Here is a 25,229-nt window from a genome sequence, read left to right on the forward strand (position 1 = left end):
CCAATTCTGCACAAGTCCTGCCACACCATTCACTTTGTAGCTGCTCCTGGGCTCCGCATGCCAGGAATCTCCCCTGCGCAGCCCGTACACCTGTGCACATGCATGTACACGTGCCTGCATGTAACCAGCCCGGTGCCCCTTACTCCAGCTGCTGCGCAGCCGCCTAGTCAAGCTAGTGGGACACCAGTGAAATCCACATGCAGTCTCCATCATGAGTTCACTGTGGGTGAGTCCCAACTTATGAGGCTCTCCCACAGTAAAAGCTCAACAAATAGGTGCTCAAAAAGCGAAAAATCCAAGTGGCTCAGAGTGTCAGAACCACTTTCTAACAATTACATTTTACTTTCTGTTTCTACTTCCTTTCGGGATTTTTTATTGTTTTGCATTTCAACTTTATTACTGTTCTAGTTCTGGATAAATACTTTACACATTGCCGTTAAGTCAAGCCAGTGTGCTCTGTGCCACAATTACCAGGATGTTGAGCACGGGTTTATTTAGTGACTTTAGTGGTTCACCCTGGCAAGAACTGTGATCAGCTGAGGGGAGTACATACACCCGCCCAAAATGTATTACCCAATTTCTTACAATCAGAAGGACCCGGCCTAAGTTATCTTAGTGGCCCAACTTGGCCAGGGCAGTGTGGTACCTGAACTTCTGGCCAAGAACATCTGTTCTTCGATCCAGCTGCCACTTTTGGAGGATCTTCTCTCGCAGCAACACAGCATAGTTCTCCACCTGGGCCTTCGCAACCTTACACATCCATGTGTGGGGAGGAGTGAATGGCAACAGTTGAATGTTTTTGATCTCCCTACTAAGGTCATAAATGTAATTTTGTCAGCTAGGCATCAATTTACCATGACCATTTGTGGTGGACACCTGGAAAACATTGTCGTTTGGTGCACTTCTCAGCACATCCAACTTTTGCAGGCCCACCTATCCGAGGAGGTGTTGTTTGTCCCATCACAAGCACAGCAGGGACTTGCTGTGACTACTGTTAAAGGTTATTTTCCAGCTCTTTTTGCCCATGTGATCAACTATAGTTATCCAAATCGCCTGTTGTGGTGATTTTTTTTTTTTTTTTACAGTGCTAACCCACGTTTCCACCTAAACCCTTTGTGATGCCACAGAAGGACGTTACTTTGGTGGTAACATTATTGATGTGCACCCCACTTGAGCAGATGCATAGCTGCTCTCTGCACCTGTTAACCCTGAAGACAGTTTTCCTCATAGCGATAACATCAGCTCTTTACATGAGTAAGTTGCAATCACGGTCTGTACCACAACCATAGATCACCATTTTCCCAGAAAAACTGGTGCCCAGAAGCAGGGCAGCATTCCTACCAAATGTTGTGGTGCAGTTTCACGTCAGACAGTCTATCACCCTTTCTAGAGTACTTTGCTTCACTTGGATCAAAAAAAGCCTTAAGTTTCCTTGTTGATCGTACCAGAGAACACTAAGAGGACAATCAGCTCTTTAGTGGGGTTTGCAGCAGCAGAGAACTGAAGAACACTCTCTATATGGATAGACCCCTGCATAAAGATGTGCTATGCAGTGGCCAAGAATCAACCTTCAGAAGGGATCGGTACCCACTCAACCAGTGCCAGGATACCACTTTCATACTGGCACATGGAGGGCCGGTCTTACACATTTGTCAGGCTGCTGAGTGGGTGCCAGTACATACGTTCACAAAGAACTAATGCCTCCTAGATCTGCCGGGAGGGACACTTTGTTAATTTAGTCTTGCAGGACTTTCTAGTTTGAGCCATGCTACAGACTCGCCATCAAGGATACTGCTTTGTTACCTATTCACAAGGTAAGTAATCTACAGTAAGAAGTACCCATCAGAAAAACAAGTTACTTACCTTACCTACTTTAACCGCAAATTCCTCACCGAATCACTCACCATCCTGTTCTATGAGATGGACTTTTTTTTCCACCTAGTAAGATGCCAATTTAGAGATCTGCATACTAATAGCACTAATATGTATTGGCCCCACCTTTAACGGCGTGGACAGAAACTGACGCCAGTGCACAGGGGTAACAGCTGGGACTTCAGTACTATTTTTGGGGTAGGGCAGAGTTGACACAGCGCTGCATTACGCCACCTACTGGCACTCAATGGAATTGCTGAGAAAGATCTCTGGAACCAGTCTGGTGCCTCTGGATATTCACAAGGTGAGGATTCTGCTGTTAGATAGAGTATCCACCAGAAAGGGTGTTACTGAAGGCAATTAGCTTCTTCTTTTAGCGCAAGTGGATCAAAAGTTCCTAAAAACATGGCAACGCATGTTGCTGTGCAGTGGGCAGCACTTTGCAAAGGTTGCGTGAACAACTTTGTTGTTGATTACTGTATTTGGATGTCAAAGTTATACTAGCGAGGCAAAATGGTTGCCTTATTAGTCTTAAAATGTGTGAAACTGACAAAATAATTAATTCTATCACAAAATGTGCCATATTATGCTGTATATTTTGCTTTTTGCCACATAATTTAGTCAACCCTGACGTATAATTAGGTCCTAGCCTGCCACATTATTCCAGTGGCTCTGCTTGTGTGTGTCCTTTAATATATAAATAGAATTTCAGAAAAGCTGCTACTGAGATTGCAGGCACCTGTATTGTTTAATTCACTGGACGCAGGTCGTGAAAGTGTGTCGTAATCATGTGCAGATGTACTGGGCTCAGTTTCTGAACTGAAGTCAAGACTCCACCCCAAACTGCTATATGAAAAATACACACAGCTTTCAGTGTACTTCTGTTTTCCTCCAGCAGCGCAGGAGCAATTTCAAAAGGGTGTTAAGTGTGCATTCTGGCTGCTTTAATATATACCCTTTTTAGAAGTTTTTCTGGCCCTATCTGCAGTATGTTTAAATAGCTTAAGTATGATGTGGTATTTTATAAGTGAAATGTTGCCTTGAGTTTCACCTAACAAGGGACCCATAGGAGTTGTAGTGGGAATCAAGCTTCTTGCATTCATGTGCTAAGCCTGTATAATCTTCTCCCGGCCGTTCATGTGCATGCTGCAGAACAAGGCAGCTGCCCAATAAGCATTGAGGAATATATAAATGTATCATCAAAGGAGCAGCGTGTATGTGATAATGGCCAAGGGTGGCTGGCAGTCTTCAAACGAACAGAGGAGGGGTACTGGAATAATACACCCCAGTCCGATTCTCTTATGCATGATATGGCTTTTTTTAGGCATAATGAAAAACCCAAATTGTGCTGTGATATGTGGAGCATCCTGGGATTACGCAAAACAGAGCAACTGCAATAAGTACATGTGGCTAAACATAAGGATGTGGCATATCCTCAACACCGAGATGACAGAACAAATGGAGTATCTGTCTCTTTTTATATACACATATATACACATATATATATATATACACACACACACACACACATTCAGCTATATATACAAATTTGCATATGTACATATCTCACATAAATGGGTGCTTTTACTGCACAAAATACAGTGGCATAAAACCAATAGATAACTGGGGCACATGAAACGTGGAAAATATTTATGTGCCCCTTTGGAATGAGGGTTTCAGCGTCATAATGACAGCACTAAACCAGTCTGCAGAGAGCTTTACTGTAGTACAATGTTTATTCAACAGTCTATTCATGAAAGAAAAACAAAACCTGAACATTTGAATTCCAATAAGTGGTCATTGCAGTCTACAGACTCTCTGTTTTAACAAAGCAAAGGACATTTTATTATAAAATTCTACACCATAATCAAATACACGTATCGTTTTGTAGCCACAGACAGCCAAACAATATATTGGTGTTTTTCAATTAGAGTTGCCATTAAATATTTTCATGTTTGTAAAGAGACACCCTTTTCGAGCTAACCTGCAAAAAAAGTAATCACATAATATAAGATTAAATTAGGGGTAACTTGTGTAATAAATCACATTCACATTTAACATGTGACATTTACAAAAGACTCGGACATAGTACCATATTACTCGGTTACCCATTAAGCATCTTATATACATATTTGATTTGGCAGCTGGACATGTGACCAAGATTTAGTGATGGTAGAAATACATCAATTATAAAGAAGGTTGGATGAGAATACTAACCGCCACAAATGCTCTTGCTTCTTCAACAGGAATGCATTTACTCTTTAACCGATCGGGATTTCCACACTCAAAGCTACCTAAGCGAAACAAGGAGAAAACTGAGACTAATGAGAGGACATGAAAGAGCCAAATCAGAAGACTTTTTGTGCAGAAACTGAAACAGGTATATAAATGTAATACTTCGAGTGCAGTATAAAATGAGCCAGAATTCACAAAAAGGTTGCGTTTTTTTTGTATAAGGGGATTCTGAAGCAAAAGACGCTTTCCATATCTCTAACTGCAAAAAGGCTGTTACAACACACCTTCAAAAGGATGATGTTCCCTTTGCAAGCAGTGCTCCAACACACCTTGAATGACAAAATGACCTAGCATTTGTAAAATGTATGACGCTGAACTTTCTTTATCAATACGCCTTTTGTAAATCGCCATCAGTCGCATTCAAGTACTATCAAACGAGGGCGCTAAGATGACGAGGAAGATAAATGAAACCTTAAATAAAACAAAAGTTTAACGGCCATTTCCAATGCAATCTTTATTAAGATTTCTTCTTTCCCATTCAACATATTCAAGTTTTTTTTCCAGTGCCTTTCCAAAACCCACTCCTTGATAAACCATTAATTTAGATGTGTTTTCGGCCAAAACAAAGGTGTGGCCCCTGGTAGATCCTTCCTTTAATTCAGCGTCTACTTTCAAAATCAGTGGCTACTTTCTAGCTACAATGCCTCGTATTTTGCAGAATAGAAGACTACAATGGTCAAATAACGGTGGTGTCAGAATAAAATGCGAAAGCTGCTCTCTTAACTAATAGCATTTAACCATACATTGTATTTCATCTGACATCTGCGAAATATCACAAACACTATTAGGTCCTTTATTAAGATTGCGTGCTATGTCTTTACAAATGTAACCATGTTGCAAAAAGTCTTTGTGATTTCTATACAATGAACTTCCTTCCATGAGTCGTTCTGTGAGTGGAGCAGGCGACACAAGACCTGCCCCTGGTTTGATCACAAAGTAAAATCACTTTGTCTGTAGCAATCAGTGTCCAGCAGATTGACGCTTCTGGTGCAGTAGTCAGAAAAACACAATATTTTTAAGTTACGCACCTTGGAGACGAGCGTTTCTTACAACTGTACACTGAGCACACAAAGGTTCAGTAAAGCGAAACATTAACTGAGCATGCGCCCATGCCCATACCCTGTTTTTAGGTCTCGCCTACGCAGCGCGCATGCACTGTTTCGGAGGGCCTTTAGCCGTCGCTCTGGTCATTTTCAAGCACACACTTGTGCTTGTGGCGGCATCCACCTTGCGGGAGCGAGTAGCGGTGCGCCACAAGCAGAAGTGCAGTGCTTGAAAATGAGCAGACTGCTCTCCCATGCGCGCGCGCACCACTCGCGGGCTCACCTCCTGCTCCCTACCTCATCTCCCTCTCTCTCCTCACCCACACGTCCCGGCCACTCACTCGCTCCGCCCTCTCCATCTCTGCTCCCTCCACTCTCACTCTTTTCTCTCTTAGCCCCTCTGCCTGTCCATCCTCTCCCACACCCTTTTTCACTATCTCCTCACTCGCTCTTCTCCATCTTTCTTCCTCTCGCCCGCCCCCTCTCACTGTTTAGGTAGAGATGGCCCCTCCTCCCCTCTGGGCATTGAAGCTCTGCAGAGCAACACCGACAAGTACATTGCCTTGTTCGCAGGGTGCCACGCCTATACTGGCACCTCCCCCTGTTTACAATGCCCGAGGCAGAGCCATGTGGTGCTCTGAGATGCTGCCAACCCCTAAGTGTCCTTCCCTTCACACCGGCACCGTGTTTACAGCACCCGAGGCGTGTCCCCCGTTTACAGTTCCAGAGGCACGGACATATGGAGTCCCTGAGCTCCTGCATGCTTTATATTACCTCTGCGTCTCACTCAGCAGAACTCTGGATTCGTTGCTGCTCTCCACAAGAGCCGCTTCTGCACAGCCAGCTTACCGACTGCGGTGGGGGATAGGGGGGAAGATAGCAGTTAAATACATCCTTGCTTCCCAATGCAGACTTACAGTTCAGCCAAGGAGGCAACCCCCTTGGCAGGGATATATTGTTCTTACTTGGGGCATTGCCCGCGTCTTCCCATTCATGCTTCTGCATTCATTAGTTTTATTAGTTGAAATTCCTCTTGCTGACCCTTCGCTGCTTTCCTTATTGAAACTGTTGCATCTGATTGGCTCATGCTGTGAGATTGACTCCACAGCTCCCAGAGGTGGCAGGCTTCAGAGGCGCTCGTGGGACAGTTTACCCCAGCAAATTAGTTATTCCGTTGCTATGCACCAACTGACAATCACTTTCAGAAATCAAAAGTAAACGGAGATATATCTCATTATTGAGTATTAATGTGCAAGTGGCAGTGAAAATGGTTCGGCAGCATAAAGCGCGAATATAGTGCCCACATTGTGAGTAAAGCAAACGTCTCAGTTTAAGCATGGTAAGCTTTACAGAGAGTTTAGGGTGTTGATGTAAAAAGATATCCGACAATTGTTCAAGAGACAGTCCAACTAGCCAACTGACTCGGTAATAGCTCTGTGAGCCGCAGTTCCCATAGAGACACCCATTAGTGGCGCCAAGACGCTATACTCAGGACTTCTAAGCACACAAGCTGTGGTAGCTAAAATCAGGCGTTACGCTGTATGCAGGGTTTCTTAAACAGATTAAGCCCTCAGTACTCTTGAGTTTACTTGAGCCATCCGGCCAACTGCGACCACTTATCTTGATTGGTGATTGGACAGCCTAATTATTTTCTTTGATTTCAAAAGTAAGCAGCATGTACGCGACTAAATATATCCTCCTAGCCTTTAAAGTTTGCATGCTATGGTAAGAGGCAAAGACTGGCTAATTGGACAGGGGGAGGCCGAACAGCTTGATGTGGAAATGTTTTTGAAACATCATTTTCTGCACCTTTAAAATTTCCTTTTTGCTGCACTGTGCCACGTTAACATATAAAGCCATGAGATTGCGGACATTTTGTAATATTTTTATTATTACATGGGTTCATTCTTTCAGAAGGAGTGCGTTATATTATCTCCTTTTAATTTGAATTATTTTATTCCCCACAATTTCTACAAGGCACCTTGTCTTTTTTACATGAGTTTCCGAACAAAAATAGGGCTTCAAGTTTTAAACTTGGTAGACAAATAATTAAAAACACTCCACTTTTAAACTGCTACTATGTTGTGGACAAGATTCTTATGCTTATGACCATAGGTTTACATTCCCACTGATCGCTTTCTCACCCAAGACAATAAATCATACAATTTATATTGTGAAATGGTATTATGTATGAACAGTGCAATACCAACAAGTGCCACTACTAAAATGCCACTTTAAAAACTGTCATATGCAGCTTTTTAACTGCTTAGTGCAAATCACCGTCACTGACCTCCCAGCTCAAACCCTATACACTTCTAAAAAGAAAGTTAATCCTTACATCCAGGCTTTTACCTATTCTCAGCCTTGAATATTGTCCAGGGCCTTGACAGCTAAAGTACTGTTGCAGTTGGGTAGGGCAGTGATGGAATCCGAAAGAAACTCCGGAAACCCACTGATAAATCTAGCATGTTTACTGTACATGCACTTCTGTGACATGGGGGTGTAATGCAAACTGCGGATGCATGATGTAGTGTTGAGTATTCGAGCGAAGCTAGCTCTTCTACTCGCTGGCCTGTCTTGTCGCATTTGGGCCAAGTTTGTACTGTAGTAAGCTTGTGCTGTACTTGTTCGGCATCTGTCTGAAGCTACAGTACTCCCCTGCTGTGCGTCCTCTGTGCAAGAAAAGTTTCTCATGCTTCTGTCTGTGCTCTACATGCCCAGTGTCGGAGGGAAGCGTGTGCTGTTGAGCCTGTTCTGTTTGTGGGAGTCTAGTTATGCCTGGTGCTGCCTGTACTTTACTGTACTGTTTTAAGTGAGAAGAAAGCTTGCTCTGTTTGAGGTTTGTAGATGTGTGTCAGAAGCTGGCACTGATGCTTACCCTGCTCCTGTTCCTTGTAGGAGACGGCTGTAAAGTGTCAATGCTGTATCTCTCCTGCTTGTGAGGCAGGCCAGCACATCTACGGCCTACGCGCAATCAGTTTTATTTATGGTGGAAGATTGCTCAGTGACATCCCACCATCAATATCTGCATACCATGCAGCAGGTGCATTTATCCACCTGGCTATCTGCTGAGGATGCACAGCCCCCCTTCTCTCTCCACTTCCCCATTTTCTCTGCATACCGGTGCCTGAACCTACCAGGCTCTCTCCCAATGATCCGGATGGCTCTCCTCTCACTGACTGACACTCTCTCTCTCTTTCACTGACTGACAGACTGAATGACTCTTTCAATCTCTCTCTCACGACTGACTCTCTCACTGATTGACCGACTCTCTCTCACACACCGACTCTCTCTCACACACCGACTCTCTCTCACACACCGACTCTCTCTCACACACCGACTCTCTCTCACACACCGACTCTCTCTCACACACCGACTCTCTCTCACACACCGACTCTCTCTCACACACCGACTCTCTCTCACACACCGACTCTCTCTCACACACCGACTCTCTCTCACACACACCGACTCTCTCTCACACACACCGACTCTCTCTCACACACACCGACTCTCTCTCACACACACCGACTCTCTCTCTCACACACCGACTCTCTCTCTCACACACCGACTCTCTCTCTCACACACCGACTCTCTCTCTCACACACCGACTCTCTCTCACACACCGACTCTCTCTCACACACCGACTCTCTCTCTCACACACCGACTCTCTCTCTCACACACCGACTCTCTCTCTCACACACCGACTCTCTCTCACACACCGACTCTCTCTCACACACCGACTCTCTCTCACACACCGACTCTCTCTCACACACCGACTCTCTCTCACACACCGACTCTCTCTCACACACCGACTCTCTCTCACACACCGACTCTCTCTCACACACCGACTCTCTCTCACACACCGACTCTCTCTCACACACCGACTCTCTCTCACACACCGACTCTCTCTCACACACCGACTCTCTCTCACACACCGACTCTCTCTCACACACCGACTCTCTCTCACACACCGACTCTCTCTCTCACACCGACTCTCTCTCTCACACACCGACTCTCTCTCTCACACACCGACTCTCTCTCTCACACACCGACTCTCTCTCTCACACACCGACTCTCTCTCTCACACACCGACTCTCTCTCTCACACACCGACTCTCTCTCACACACACCGACTCTCTCTCACACACACCGACTCTCTCTCACACACACCGACTCTCACACTCACACACACCGACTCTCACACTCACCGGCTCTCACACACACACCGGCTCTCACTCACACACCGGCTCTCACTCACACACCGGCTCTCACTCACACACCGGCTCTCACTCACACACCGGCTCTCACTCACACACCGGCTCTCACTCACACACCGGCTCTCACTCACACACCGGCTCTCACTCACACACCGGCTCTCACTCACACACCGGCTCTCACTCACACACCGGCTCTCACTCACACACCGGCTCTCACTCACACACCGGCTCTCACTCACACACCGGCTCTCACTCACACACCGGCTCTCACACACACACCGGCTCTCACACACACACCGGCTCTCACACACACACCGGCTCTCACACACACACCGGCTCTCACACACACACCGGCTCTCACACACACACCGGCTCTCACACACACACCGGCTCACACACACTGACTCACACACTGACTCACACACACTGACACACACTGACACACACACTGACACACACACAAAACTCACACACAAAACTCACACACAAAACTCACACACACTGACTGACACACACACTGACTGACACACACACTGACTGACACACACACTCTCTCTCACACACTGACTCTCTCTCACACACTGACTCTCTCTCACACACTGACTCTCTCTCACACACTGACTCTCTCTCACACACTGACTCTCTCTCACACACTGACTCTCTCCCTCTCTCTCACACACTGACTCTCTCCCTCTCTCACTGACTATCTCACTCTGACTCAATGACTGATTGACTCTCTCCCTCTCTCACTGACTATCTCACTCTGACTCAATGACTGATTGACTCTCTCACTGACTGACTGACTCTCTCCATCCCTCTCTCACTGACACTCTCTCAATCCCTCTCTCACTGACACTCTCTCAATCCCTCTCTCACTGACACTCTCTCAATCCCTCTCTCACACTGACTGACTCTCTCAATCCCTCTCTCACACTGACTGACTCTCTCAATCCCTCTCTCACACTGACTGACTCTCTCAATCCCTCTCTCACACTGACTGACTCTCTCAATCCCTCTCTCACACTGACTGACTCTCTCAATCCCTCTCTCACACTGACTGACTCTCTCAATCCCTCTCTCAATCCCTCTCTCACACTGACACACCGACTCGCTCTCACACCGACTCGCTCTCTCACACCGACTCGCTCTCTCACACCGACTCGCTCTCTCACACCGACTCTCTCTCACTGACTGACTCTCACTGACTGACTCTCTCTCTCACTGACTGACTCTCTCTCTCACTGACTGACTCTCTCTCTCACTGACTGACTCTCTCTCACACTGACTGACACTCTCTCACACTGACTGACACTCTCTCACACTGACTGACACTCTCTCACACTGACTGACTCTCTCACTGACTGACTCTCTCACTGACTGACTCTCTCACTGACTGACTCTCTCACGGACTGACTCTCTCACTGACTGACTCTCTCACTGACTGACTCTCTCACTGACTGACTCTCTCACTGACTGACTCTCTCACTGACTGACACTCTCACTGACTGACACTCTCACTGACTGACACTCTCACTGACTGACACTCTCACTGACTGACTCTCTCACTGACTGACTCTCTCACTGACTGACTCTCTCACTGACTGACTCTCTCTCTCACTGACTCACTCTCTCTCACACTGACTCACTCTCTCTCACACTGACTCACTCTCTCACACTGACTCACTCTCTCACACTGACTCACTCTCACACTGACTCACTCTCTCACACGGACTCACTCTCTCACTGACTCACTCTCTCACTGACTCACTCTCTCTCACTGACTCACTCTCTCTCACTCACTGACTGACTCTCTCACTGACTGACTCTCTCACTGACTGACTCTCTCACTGACTGACTCTCTCACTGACTGACTCTCTCACTGACTGACTCTCTCACTGACTGACTCTCTCACTGACTGACTCTCTCACTGACTGACTCTCTCACTGACTGACTCTCTCACTGACTGACTCTCTCACTGACTGACTCTCTCTCTCACTGACTGACTCTCTCTCTCACTGACTGACTCTCTCACTGACTGACTCTCTCTCTCACTGACTGACTCTCTCTCTCACTGACTGACTCTCTCACTGACTGACTCTCTCACTGACTGACTCTCTCACTGACTGACTCTCTCACTGACTGACTCTCTCACTGACTGACTCTCTCACTGACTGACTCTCTCACTGACTGACTCTCTCACTGACTGACTCTCTCACTGACTGACTCTCTCACTGACTGACTCTCTCACTGACTGACTCTCTCACTGACTGACTCTCTCACTGACTGACTCTCTCACTGACTGACTCTCTCACTGACTGACTCTCTCACTGACTGACTCTCTCACTGACTGACTCTCTCACTGACTGACTCTCTCACTGACTGACTCTCTCACTGACTGACTCTCTCACTGACTGACTCTCTCACTGACTGACTCTCTCACTGACTGACACTCTCACTGACTGACACTCTCACTGACTGACACTCTCACTGACTGACACTCTCACTGACTGACACTCTCACTGACTGACACTCTCACTGACTGACACTCTCACTGACTGACACTCTCACTGACTGACACTCTCACTGACTGACACTCTCACTGACTGACACTCTCACTGACTGACACTCTCACTGACTGACACTCTCACTGACTGACACTCTCACTGACTGACACTCTCACTGACTGACACTCTCACTGACTGACACTCTCACTGACTGACACTCTCACTGACTGACACTCTCACTGACTGACACTCTCACTGACTGACACTCTCACTGACTGACACTCTCACTGACTGACACTCTCACTGACTGACACTCTCACTGACTGACACTCTCACTGACTGACACTCTCACTGACTGACACTCTCACTGACTGACACTCTCACTGACTGACACTCTCACTGACTGACACTCTCACTGACTGACACTCTCACTGACTGACACTCTCACTGACTGACACTCTCACTGACTGACACTCTCTCTCACTGACTGACACTCTCTCTCACTGACTGACACTCTCTCTCACTGACTGACACTCTCACTGACTGACACTCTCACTGACTGACACTCTCACTGACTGACACTCTCACTGACTGACACTCTCACTGACTGACACTCTCACTGACTGACACTCTCACTGACTGACACTCTCACTGACTGACTCTCTCTCACTGACTCTCTCTCTCACTGACTGACTCTCTCTCTCACTGACACTCTCTCTCACTGACACTCGCTCTCACTGACTGACACTCTCTCTCACTGACTGACACTCTCACTGACTGACTCTCTCACTGACTGACTGACTCTCTCACTGACTGACTCTCTCACTGACTGACTCTCTCTCTCACTGACTGACTCTCTCTCTCACTGACTGACTCTCTCTCTCACTGACTGACTCTCTCTCTCACTGACTGACTCTCTCTCTCACTGACTGACTCTCTCTCTCACTGACTGACTCTCTCTCTCACTGACTGACTCTCTCTCACTGACTGACTCTCTCTCACTGACTGACTCTCTCTCACTGACTGACTCTCTCTCACTGACTGACTCTCTCTCACTGACTGACTCTCTCTCTCACTGACTGACTCTCTCTCTCTCACTGACTCTCTCTCACTGACCGACTCTCTCTCACTCACTGACTCTTCTCTCTCACACACTCTCACTGACTCTCTCACTGACTCTCTCACTGACTCTCTCACTGACTCTCTCTCTCTCACTGACTCTCTCTCTCTCTCACTGACTCTCTCACTCACTGACTCTCTCACTCACTGACTCTCTCACTCACTGACTCTCTCACTCACTGACTCTCTCACTCACTGACTCTCTCACTCACTGACTCTCTCACTCACTGACTCTCTCTCACTGACTCTCTCTCTCACTGACTCTCTCTCTCACTGACTGACTCTCTCTCTCACTGACTGACTCTCTCTCTCACTGACTGACTCTCTCTCACTGACTGACTCTCTCTCACTGACTGACTCTCTCTCACTGACTGACTCTCTCTCTCACTGACAAGTCAAGTTAATTGAGAAGTTTCACATTTTTATTCAGGGCAGAAAGCTTAAAATTAACAAGGGTAAGACTATGACTATGACTTGTGGTAAGAAAATAAAGAAAAACAAGTCATTCTTTTTAGATGGGGATAAACTTGAGGCAGTCCGACATTTTTGCTACTTAGGTATCACCTTTTCAGGTGATGGGAGATGGGGAAATGAGCAATCCTGTGTTGGTATGAAGATGACCAGAAATACAAATTGCATCTTCAGATTTGCCTCGAAATTGGGGGGTCGAAGAATCCGTGAGATGATTTCTATCTATAATTCAAGGTGCATGTCCTCTGCTTTGTATGGAGCAGGGATATGGGGATATAATCGTCAAATTGCTCTGTCCATCCAGCAAGAGGAAAACAAGTACCTGAAACGATTATTATGCCTCCCCGCTTCTGCCTCAAATGAGATTACCCACAGAGAGCTTGGCATAAATTATGCCGCAGATCTGATTGCATTGCGTCCCTTGTCCCTATGGCGGTCCATATGGGCCAAAGAAGAAACTAGGTTTACCCAGGAAGTAATTTTGGACTGTATTCAACTAGATCGTCATTCGAAAATCCCCTGGTTAGAACATATTCACTCCTGGTATAAGATTCTCTTTGGCCAGGATATTTTTAAAGATATTTTAACAACATCGGTTTTAACAAAGCGTAACCTTAAAACTATTTACTTGGACCATGCAAAAGGGACCAGAACGAAGGAGTATGCAATGCAAAGTACGTTCAAATTATATTTGGAGTACAACCTTAGTACAAGATTCCCACCTTATCTTACATTTGTTAGTATTAATTCTCATCGCTTCGTTCTAGCACGCCTGAGGTTGGGAATAGTCCACCATCTGGTGGCTTTCCCAACCGTAAAAAAACCCGGGTCATGTCTTTGCCCATGCGACGGGAAATCTAAACAGAGCACTTGCCACTTCTTACTTTTTTGTAAATTTTATACTGGTTTTAGGAAATTTTATTTGAAGCAACTATTTTTAGAACATAAGATATATAATACAAGAGCCGCAATACAATTGTTGTTTGATTTGGCTTCCCCGAATGTGTGCTGTCGTGTGGCCACCTACATTTTAAAATGCACCTGGCACAGGAAATCAATTATTATATGATTCCCTTATCCCGTTATCCCCGTTCACCCGTTGGCTATCAGATTTTATGACTATTGGTGATTTACTGTTAAGTTACATTGTTTGTTGTGTATTTATTTTTGTACTGGCATTTGCACAAACTTTCATTACAAACAAATTGCTGCTAAAATGTCTAAACTGAATTAACTCCCCCCTTTATAATTATTACTAAAATGTACTTAATGATTAATTTTACTCTGTACACAAAGTGATATATTTTATTGATTTAACAATATTGGCATGGATAGTGATGTAATTTTATATGTTTCTTTATTTAATTTTCATAAATTTGATTCTTTATTGTTTTGATGTATGTTGCTATATGGTTGTACTCGTACATACCGAATAAAGCATTTTGAAATAAATAAATAGACTCTCTTTCTCACTCACTGACTCTCTCACTCACTGACTCTCTCTCTCACTCACTCACTGACTCTCTCTCTCTCACTCACTGACTCACTCTCTCACTCACTCACTGACTCACTCACTCACTCACTGACTCACTCTCTCACTCACTGACTCACTCTCTCACTCACTGACTCACTCTCCGACTCTCTCTCTCTGACTAACTCGCTCTCTCATTGACTATTTCACTAACTGACTTCTCTCACTGACTGGCTGACTCTCTCCCGCTCGCTCTCTCTCACTGACTGGCTGACTCTCTCTCTCTCACTGACTGACTCTCTCACTGACTGTTATACAGGTACTATTTCTCACCCTCCTGTTATTTATGCCCCCCATAACAAAACAAAACCATAACAGGCAACCATTGGGACAGGCAGATAGAAGTTGCCAGCATTGAAAGGACTAAAAAAAAAAAACCTCAAGACATTTTTTATTGTTAATACTTTTGTAATAGGTTTGTTCAGTTGTACATAATCCTTTCTTGGTAATATATAAGGTAACAAAAATGCTTCTGGCACTTCTTTATTATAACTTTTCAGCATACTGCAGACTTCTCTAAGGCACAGCTTAAAGACATAGGCAAAGTCAATATCTCTGGCCAAACACCTATAAGGTTCCAAAGGCAAGACCTATTGGCATGCCAATACTTGTTAATTCATGCAGTACAACCTGTAGCAAACAGATTTATTACAAAATCAGAGGATGAAGTTGCCATTCTGATTGTTTCCTGGATTAACAGTCACTTGGCAATGAAAAGAAAACTAAGAATAGTAATAATGGCATATTTTATTTTTTCTGCCACTCAAAGACTGAGGATTTGGGTCTAATGGAGTACAAATCCGTTAATGCTGGCTCTTATTTTTCATCACATTCTGCAACTCCCTTTGTACAGGCAAAAACCACATTGCCCACAGTGGGTATATGGCACTTCCGTACAGCAACACCCAAGTTTAAATCCTACTCACTTTTCTGGTCACTAGCAGTCACAGTTCAATTTCGTTTTGGTTATATTCCTGCACTTTGGGACAATAGAGCTTCTCAAACAGGAGAATTCCCATAGAAATCCGAATCCCTGAATAGTCCCACCCACGTGCGCGGACCCACGAGCGCTTTTTCCTAAAGTCTCGTTTTGTGCAGTACCTTCATCTTACTTCGGAAATGCCAGGAGACACATGTGCCAGCCTATAGTACCAATTTCACTTACTTTAACAGAAGGCAGAAAATACATACAGCATTTTAAATTCACTAATTATAAAGTGCACAGATTGTGGCAGAAAGTATGGCAAAAACAAACCTGCACAGGATCTGTATGCTATGTTTGTCAGAGAGAATGAGAAGATTCACCTACATGGCCAAGAAGAATAGTGCCAGAAAAACAAAAAGGCCAAGATTCCCTGATGGGAGACACATCTGAGGGGTGAGGAGAGGCTGCTCCCTCTACCAGTGCTCCTATCTCACCCTGTGAGGACTCCCATAAGGGGAGGACCAAGACGAGAAATCAAGGTGAGAGATGACGTCCCCATTTAATGTACAGCACTAACTTGCTCTCCGTCGAGGGCTGATTCAACGTAGAGGACACTTACGACAGAAGAGGAAACTGATTGACGTTGAGAGGTTCAATGTCAAGACATCAGTCATCATTGAGACATGGTTCGACATCGAGACACCCATCTGCTCCCGAGAATAACAGTGAGGGTAGCTTTCACAAATTAAGGTGTGCATACTCCGCTCAGAATAGGATTGAGTACTTCAAAGTCTACTTGCCATCTAAGCCTGCTTCTCCAGTCATCAGCAGACCGAGGTGCCAATCATAGGCAGAGGACGTCAACAGCAATCTACATCAGCCAATGAACCCAATGCCAGTGGCAAACAATGAATTCTTTCTTCCCTCTCCTCTGCTACCGCTCCAGTAGGAGGAAGCAGTAAACCTTATCTGAAGAGTGGAAAAATATCATCAAAAACGGATACTGCCTCAGGTTCAAGTATCCTCCACCAGCAATGACACCAAATAAGTCATCCCCTATTCACCAAGGGCACCTTCAGTAAGAAGTCTCCATTCCCCTGAAAAAAACAGGCTGTGGAAAAGGTTCCAATTCCTCACAAAGGAATTGGAATTTATTCCTGTTAATTTCTCGTAAAGAATAAAGGACCAAAAAAAAAAGAGTTCATTCTAGAGCTGAAGAACGCGAACAAGTGGAGCTGCATAGAAAAGTTCAGAATGTTAGCACTTCATCTGGTCTACCAGGGGGAATTGGCTATGCTCTATAGACCTGCAAGATCGATTTACACATATCGATAGCCAAAAAACAATGCAAATTCCTGAGGTTTAAAGGGGGAAGTGACCATTACCATTACCAATGCAAAGTCTTTCCTTTCGGTCTCAAGTTAGCACAAGGGACCTTCTCAAAACGCATGGGGGTGGTTGCAGCACATCTCGAAAGGCCAAAGATATTGGTCTGACGCCTATCTAGACAATAGGCTAATCAAAGCATCAATATATCAGCAAGTGTGACAACAATAACACATAGCCGTTGTCACCCTCCACCGTTTGGGACTGCAAACAAATCCCAAATAAAAGGTGTTTCCATCCCAGTACAATCCCTTTAAAACATGGGAGCGGTTTTGGATTTGGGAAACACAAATAAGATTCATTCAGAAGAGACGTTAATTTAGCGTCAGAAATGTTGTAACCTGAAAAGCACGTCTCATCCAACAGCGAGGCAAATATTGCCTCTTCTGGAATCAATGGCACCTTCTTGGAAAAACACAGGCTTTTTTTTCCTTCGGAGTTTTATACAGCACAAACTTGACCCAAAGGTATCCGGTATCACAACGCTTTACACGATCATCAGTTGCGTTACATGAGGACACATTCATTACGCTTGAATACGAGACCACTGCAACAGTGTCTGAGGGATAAGTGTCACCAGCTATCAAGCAAATGGGAAGACAAAGTGATCCCAACAACTCACGCAGAGTAATCAGTTTGTGGTGTCCTCCCATAAATGTAATCAAGGGAACACGTTTTCGTTAAAACATCGCAACACAGAAGATAACGGATGCACCCCTGTCTGGATGGAGTGCTCACAAGATCACCTTCAGATTCAAAACTCTTTGTTCCCAAAGGAAAATAATTCCCACATCAACCATCTAGAGTCGAGAATATTGCATCTAGCTCTAAATGCCTTCCTTCCGTCCTTCACAACGGACTCCCTCCTTGTTCAGACAGATAATATATGAACAAAGTACTACCTGAACAAACGAGAGCCAAACCACTGTCCATCAAAGCTGAAATATTTCTGTCACGTGTATCTTTTGGCCTTTCTGAAGATACATTACGCGAAGATACAACACAAAATGTGAGTTTGGAAACTATCGAGATTCCTCTGAGAGAGAACTAGGATTACAGGTAAGAAACCATTCCTTTCTTCTCAACTGATCTTAAAAACATATGTGGTGGGAGACAAATCGTTTAAAAAAAAAAAAGCAAGCAAAAAGGTACAAAATCAAATCTCACCTGCCAAAAAAATTTAAAAGCTATTTAGTTATGGTAATGAATATGCTACTTACCAGTATGCATCTGTTCTTGGCATGTAGGGCTGCTGACATTCATATCTGTGCATAGATCGCCGCCTAGTGTTGGGTCCGGATGTTTGCACGTTGTTGTCCTGGAAGAGTCTTCGAAGTATCCCGAGATAGGTGACTCCTCCCCTGGACCACAGTGCGCATGGGCATCCTCTCCATCCTTAGATTGTTTTTCGCCATTGTGGCAGTGATGGAGTAGATACAGAAAGTGATGACCATGCTATACAGTAATTCTGAGAGCTGCAGCTGCTACAGGCGCCGGGGAGGAGGGTGGGCGATATGAATGTCAGCAGCCCTACATGCCAAGAACAGATGCATACTGGTAAGTAGCATATTCAGTTCGAGGCATGTGGGCTGCTGAATTCATATCTGTGCATAGAATACATAGCAGTACCTCCTATTAGCGGCGGCTACCAGTGCCAGCTGCAGCAGTCTGAAAAAGAGTTTTGAGAACAGCCTGTCCTACAGCTGCCTGCTGTTTTGTGTACACATCTACACAGTAGTGTTTGGTAAATGTATGTATAGTGGACCATGTGGCTGCTCTACATATTTCCTGTAAAGGAATGTTTCCCAGGAAAGCCATGGACGCCCCCAACTTTCGTGTTGAGTGGGCTCGTGGGGGAATCGTTAGTGTGCGTTTAGCTTTTTGATAGCAAATTTGAATACATTTAACGATCCATCTGGCTATACCTGCTTTGGAAATGGCATTGCCCTTGTGTTGTGGAGAAGAGGCAACGAAAAGTTGTTTTGTCTTCCTAAAGTCCTTAGTTCTGTCTATATAGTACATGAGGGCCCTCTTTACATCTAGTGTATGGAGCATTCTCTCAGCGACATTTTGTGGATTTTGAAAGAAAACAGGCAGTTCAATAGTTTGATTCATGTGGAACTGCGATATTACTTTAGGCATGAATTTGGGGTTGGTACGTAGTACGACCCTGTTTGTGTGAACCTGTATGAATGGCTCTTGAATGGTTAGTGCCTGGAGTTCACTAACTCTTCTTAACGATGTGATCGCTACTAGGAAAGCTACTTTCCAGGTGAGGAATTGAATCTCACATGAATGGAGAGGTTCGAAGGGTGGGCCCATTAGTCTGGTGAGGACCAAGTTGAGGTTCCACACCGGTGCTGGGGGGTGCCTTGGGGGAATCACTCGTTTAAGTCCTTCCAAGAAGGCTTTGATGGCAGGCACTCTGAATAAAGAGAGGTGCTGCCTGTTTTGGAGATAGGCTGCTATTGCGGTTAAATGGATACGGATTGAGGTGTATGCCAGATTGCATCGGTATAGGTGTAAGAGGTAACAGATTATGTTTTGAATGCATGCGTCTAGCGGGTTAATGTCATTGTTGGTGCAGTAAATGACAAACCTCTTCCATTTAGCTGCATAGCAAGCTCTGGTAGTGGGTCTCCTGGCCTCCTTGATGATCTCCATACAGTCAGGTGGCAGATTTAGGTAGCCAAACTCTAAGACTTCAGGAGCCAGATTGCCAGGTTCAGCTGTTGCGGATCTGGGTGCTGAATTTCGCCATGGCTCTGCGTTAAGAGTGCAGGTTTTATCCGCAGCCTTTGATGCAGCACCACGGAAAGTTCCAGAAAGGTGGTGTACCATGGCTGGCGCGCCCACGTTGGAGCAACTAGGATGAGTGTCAGTGAGTGATGTCGCAGTTTGCGTGCCACCAGTGGTATTAATGGCGCTGGGGGAAAAGCGTACGCAAATCTGCCGGACCAGTTCATCCATATCGCATTGCCCTGCGATTGTGGATGTGGGAACCTGGCGGCAAAGCTTTGGCATTTTGCGTTTTCGTTTGTGGCGAATAGGTCTATCTCTGGATGACCCCACTGTTGGAAGTACGGTTGGAGTACTGATGGGTGTAGCTCCCACTCGTGCATCTGGTGGCTGTGTCTGCTGAGCAGATCCACCATCTGGTTGTCCTTGCCGGGGAGGTGTTCCGCCATGAGGAATATGTTCCTCTGAATGGCCCACTTCCACATGCTCTGAGCCAGGTGAGACAACTGTGGAGAGTGTGTTCCTCCCTGCTTTTGTATGTAGTACATGGCAGTCATGTTGTCCGTGCGGATCAACAGGACTTTGTTGCACAGGTGTACTTTGAATGCCTTCATGGCGAGGAAGATTGCCATCAGTTCCAGAACGTTGATGTGCATCTTCTTTTGTTGTGTCGTCCATAGTCCCTGCACTGTGTAACTGAGTACATGAGCTCCCCATCCCTGGAGAGAGGCGTCCGCTGTCAGTATTATTTGTGGAATAGGCTCTTGGAATGGTCGGCCCTTGCAAAGGTTTTGTGGATTCCACCAATGCAGAGAGTTGTATGCCCGACCGCTCACCAACACTAGGTCTTTTAATTGCCCGTGAGCCTGATTCCATTGACGTGCTAAGCACTCCTGAAGCGGGCGCATATGTAGTCTCGCGTGCGGGACTATGAAAATGCAGGAGGCCATCATGCCTATCAGCTGCATGAACACTCGCGCAGGAAGGGAGTGTTGAGGTTTGAACTTTGAGATCAGCAGTTGCATGCTGTTGATCCTCACTAAATTTGGCTGAGCTGTGGCTGCCAGAGTGTTTATGGTCGCGCCCAGGTACTGTCGTACGTGTGCGGGTTGTAGATGTGATTTTGGGTAATTTAGTGAGAATCCCAGACTGTGAAGAAGGTGAATGGTGAGGGACATGTGGCTGGCACATTGCTGGGCTGACTTTGCCTGAACAAGCCAGTCGTCCAGGTAAGGGTAGACGTGAATGTGTTGTCTCCGTAGATGTGCAGCCACTGTAGCTAGGCAGATGGTAAAAACCCTGGGTGCTGTTGTCACGCCGAAGGGGAGGACTTTGAATTGATAGTGCTGTCCCTGAATAGTGAACCTGAGATATTTCCTGTGTGACGGGTGTATGGGTATGTGGAAGTACGCATCTTTGAGGTCTAGTGTGGCTAGGAAGTCTCCCTGGCTGAGCAGCGGGAGAACTTGCTGTAGGGTGAGCATATGAAAATGCTCTGACAGAATATAGTGGTTGAGGGGTCTCAGGTCTAGTATAGGTCTGAGCGACCCGTCCTTTTTTGGGATTAGGAAGTACAGAGAGTACACCCCTGTCCCCTGCTGGTTGACGGGCACGACCTCTATTGCACCTTTTTGCAGCATACTTAGCACTTCCTGCTGCAATAATGCTAAGTGCTCTGCGGACATAGGACGGTGCTTTGGCGGTATTGTGGGTGGAGTGGAGGTTAATTCGAGACAGTAACCGTGCTGGATAATATCCCTGACCCACCTGTCCGTGGTGATGGTTTTCCACGTGGACAGGAACCGCTGGAGTCTCCCCCCGACAGGTGTTATGTGGTCGGGGGGAAGAGAGAGGGCGTCACTGTTTGTTTTTGGGTGAGGACCTGGTGTTGCCGTAACCGCGTCCTCTGCCCTTGGTGCTTGTAACGGAGACTCCCTACCTCGGATCTGGCCCCCCTTACTTACCCTGTCCGGGGCGTCCTTTCCGCTCAATCCTCCCTGCCCGGATAGTCCATCCAGGGTTTCAACCACAACCTCGGTGACCCCCGGAATCCCGCCCCTCTTTTTCTTACAGGAGCCAATCCCGAACAGCGACCCACCGGAAGGACAACCCCTGATTCCCGGAAGTCCCTCCTACCCGTTCCCCGCCGGAGACAGAAAAGCCGGAAGACAGGAAGCAGAAGCCGTCGAAGGATCGTGGCAGGAGAGCTCGGCAGGAGATACGTCGACAGGAGAGGACGAGAGCGGCGAACCAGAAGAGTGGTCGGAAGACTGGTGGAGTCCCCCGGAGGAGGCTGAAGAGCGGCCGTAACTCGGATGAGAGTTGCGGCGGAGCCCGTGAGTACCAGCTTTTCCTTCCGTATAGTACTCTACAGTACCCGTGTGTACCCTAGACTCTTTGTAGATAGATGTATATAGCCTCTCTCCTGTTAGCACCCCTGCACACTGATAGGATCTCTCCGTATCCACTGTACAGCACCTCACGCTTTGTAAATAGTACCCCACTCAACCCCTTTTCCGAACACCTATCTTTCTTCGACTTATCCCTCTTTTTCCTCGTCCCTTCTCCTCACACTCCCCTCCACTTTTATCACTCCCGGTGAAGGTTACGGCAGCGACATAGAGTGTCCGCAGGACTAACGGCTCCTTCTGTGTTTTGTCTCACTGCCCTCCGAGGTGTCCGTCCTTCCCCCTTCCTGGGACCAACGTCGGCGACTTGGACAGCAGAAGACCTTCGGTGACGACGACCGCAACCGACGGGGCCCCACATCGTTTCTACCCCTCCTCCTGAAGAAGACCTGTATTCTATCCTGTTGCACACCGTACCTTGGACACAATAAAATAGACTATTGCACACTATATACGGCCTCCTTGCCTGCTTTTCCAGCCCGCCGAGTCCCGAAGATCACAGTGCTGGAGCCACGATATCCACCTCTGTTGGTTTTATCGTAGGAACTCTGTGTGCCCCCTTTAGTGTATTGCTGCTGTGACCCCTGGCCTCTAGCTGCTCCCCTATTCCCGGGGCGACGAAAGGAGCCACTACGAAATGTCTGCGTTTGCAGAGCCCCCATTGACTTCGCAGTGTCAGTGTCCTTCTTTATTTTTTCTAAAGGTGGTGTCAACTTCTGGGCCGAATAAGTAGTCGGGGTTGACTGGCTGATTTAGGATGTTGTTTTGAATCCGGAGATTCTTAACCAAGCGTGTCGTCGTAACATGACGCTGGTGTTTATCGCCCTTGCAGCTGTGTCGGCAGCATCTAGTGCGCACTTAATGGATGCGTTGGTAAGAAGTTGTCCCTCTCTGATGAGGAGCTCCGCTGCCTCTTTGTATTCGTCTGGCAGATGCTGGAGTAGTGACTCTAGCGTGTCGTAGTGTGAACGATCATAGCGAGCCAGGAGGGCCTGTGTATTGGCAATGCGCCAGATGTTTGCTGCTTGAGCTGCAATTCTCTTGCCTGAGGTCTCCAGCACTTTGGACTCCTTGTCTGGGGGAGGAGCATCACCTGTTTGCGAGTGGGCTCGTTTGCGAGCGTTAGCAACCACCATGGAGTCCAGAGGTAACTGACCTCTAATGTACATAGGGTCCCCGGGCGCAGGTTTGTATTTTTTTTCAATCCTGGGGTTTAGCACCCGTGCCCTGGTTGTTTCCTTGAAAATGTCCTTTGTAGGCTTGAGAACACCTTTCAACATGGGCAAAGTTTTGACAGTTCTCTCGGAGGATGCGAAAGTGTCCACCAAGAAGTCTTCCTCAACTGTGTCAGAGTGGAGTTGTACTCCATGATTGGCTGCAGCACGTTCTATGAAGGCAGCAGTGTCCTCTGTGGGAGATGTTTTTGCGCCGTAAAGCTGCGTGTCCTGGGTATCTGTTGCGGCACCCTGGTCTGCAGGGTCATCCCAAGCTTGATCTGGGTCCTGCTGCTCTTCAGGATCGATATCCCTAGGGTAGGTGGTATCATCACCTATGTAATCCTCCATTGCGTCCGTGTCGGAGGGCGTAGGAGAAAAGGACTGGGGATCCTGATAGGATGTGTGCAAGCGTTCGTATAGAACCGGTTCCGACTCTGCCGGCAGTTTCTGCTTCAGAGGGATTCTGTAGGAGTCCAAGGCCTGCTCTGGCGTGACCTTCCGTTTTCGAAGCATGAGTCTGCCAGTGTCGGCGTCGATGAATTGTGACTGTGAAGGCTCAGTAGGAGAGTGTCCAGTAGATGGGGACTTTGTCTGGCGGACACGTGTTCGGATCTCGAACATCTTCGGCGCCGTGGATGGCGGCAAACCAAAAGTGATGTTGGTTGGTGCCGAGGGTGCCTTTGGAGCCTTGTTCGGGTCGGGACCCGACGTGGACCGGAGGGCTGCCCGTTCCGTGATGCGTTGCAATGACGCCGCGACTTGCCGCACCGAGAACGCCGAAGGTTCTTTGGTGCAGAGTGGTTCCGTAGAGGTAGGCGTCGACTGCTTCGGAGCCACAGGGTCATCGATCCGAGGAGAGGTATCAGCGGTCGTCGGAGCCGATGACTTGACGCGTGTCGCTGTCTTGGAAGTGGACTCAGATGGAGCGGCCATTTTGACTTTGGTGGTCGGGGCCGACTGCTTCGGTGCCAGGGGCCGAGGCGCTTTTGTGGGACCGATGGCCTTCCTTTTCGGGTCGGTACCGATATCTGCTGCAGCGAGTTCGGCGCCGAAATCTCTCTTAGTGCGTTCGGAGCCGATGGTCTGTGCTGGCGTCGAAGGAGTGGAGGTCTTCGAGGGCTTCGAGCCGACCACTGCCAGTTTCACTTTTGGTTTCGGTGGAACTGGTGCGACGATTGGTTTCGGTTTCATTGAAGGGAAACCAGTCTTTTTCGGTAATAATGGCTCGTGCTGGATGTTCGAGGCCGGGCCCGAAGGCGGGGCCGAAGAACTTTGGGATTGATCTCGGGTAAGGCCCGGAGGCGATCCCTTGACCGGAGCTGTAGAATGACGCACTTTGATAGCCTCTGTTTCGACGGGTAGGCCTGGCTCTTCACCAGAGCTATCTTCTTCGGCCCCAAAGGCCTCATCGTAGTCTCCTACCTCATCGACGGCTTCTTCCCTGTGAAAAAGCGCTTCATCGGCGTCTTCCGATCGGGAATCGTGTTCGGAAGCGGGGCTGGA

General features: G+C 46.9%; 1 protein-coding gene across 2 annotated transcripts in view; it reads right to left on the reverse strand.

Annotated features, from left to right (window-relative positions):
• LEMD2 (LEM domain nuclear envelope protein 2) overlaps nt 1-25,229 on the reverse strand; it is a 406,431-nt gene that overhangs the window by 340,760 nt on the left and 40,442 nt on the right. For both annotated transcript variants that reach the window (XM_085651168.1, XM_085651170.1), the window contains exon 4: nt 4,090-4,166. In XM_085651168.1, the coding sequence (XP_085507294.1) occupies nt 4,090-4,166 (77 nt within the window). The remainder of the gene's footprint in view (nt 1-4,089; nt 4,167-25,229) is intronic.

The sequence above is a fragment of the Triturus cristatus genome, chromosome 1_1, assembly GCF_964204655.1.
Source record: "Triturus cristatus chromosome 1_1, aTriCri1.1, whole genome shotgun sequence".
In the NCBI taxonomy this organism is placed as follows: Eukaryota; Metazoa; Chordata; class Amphibia; order Caudata; family Salamandridae; genus Triturus; species Triturus cristatus.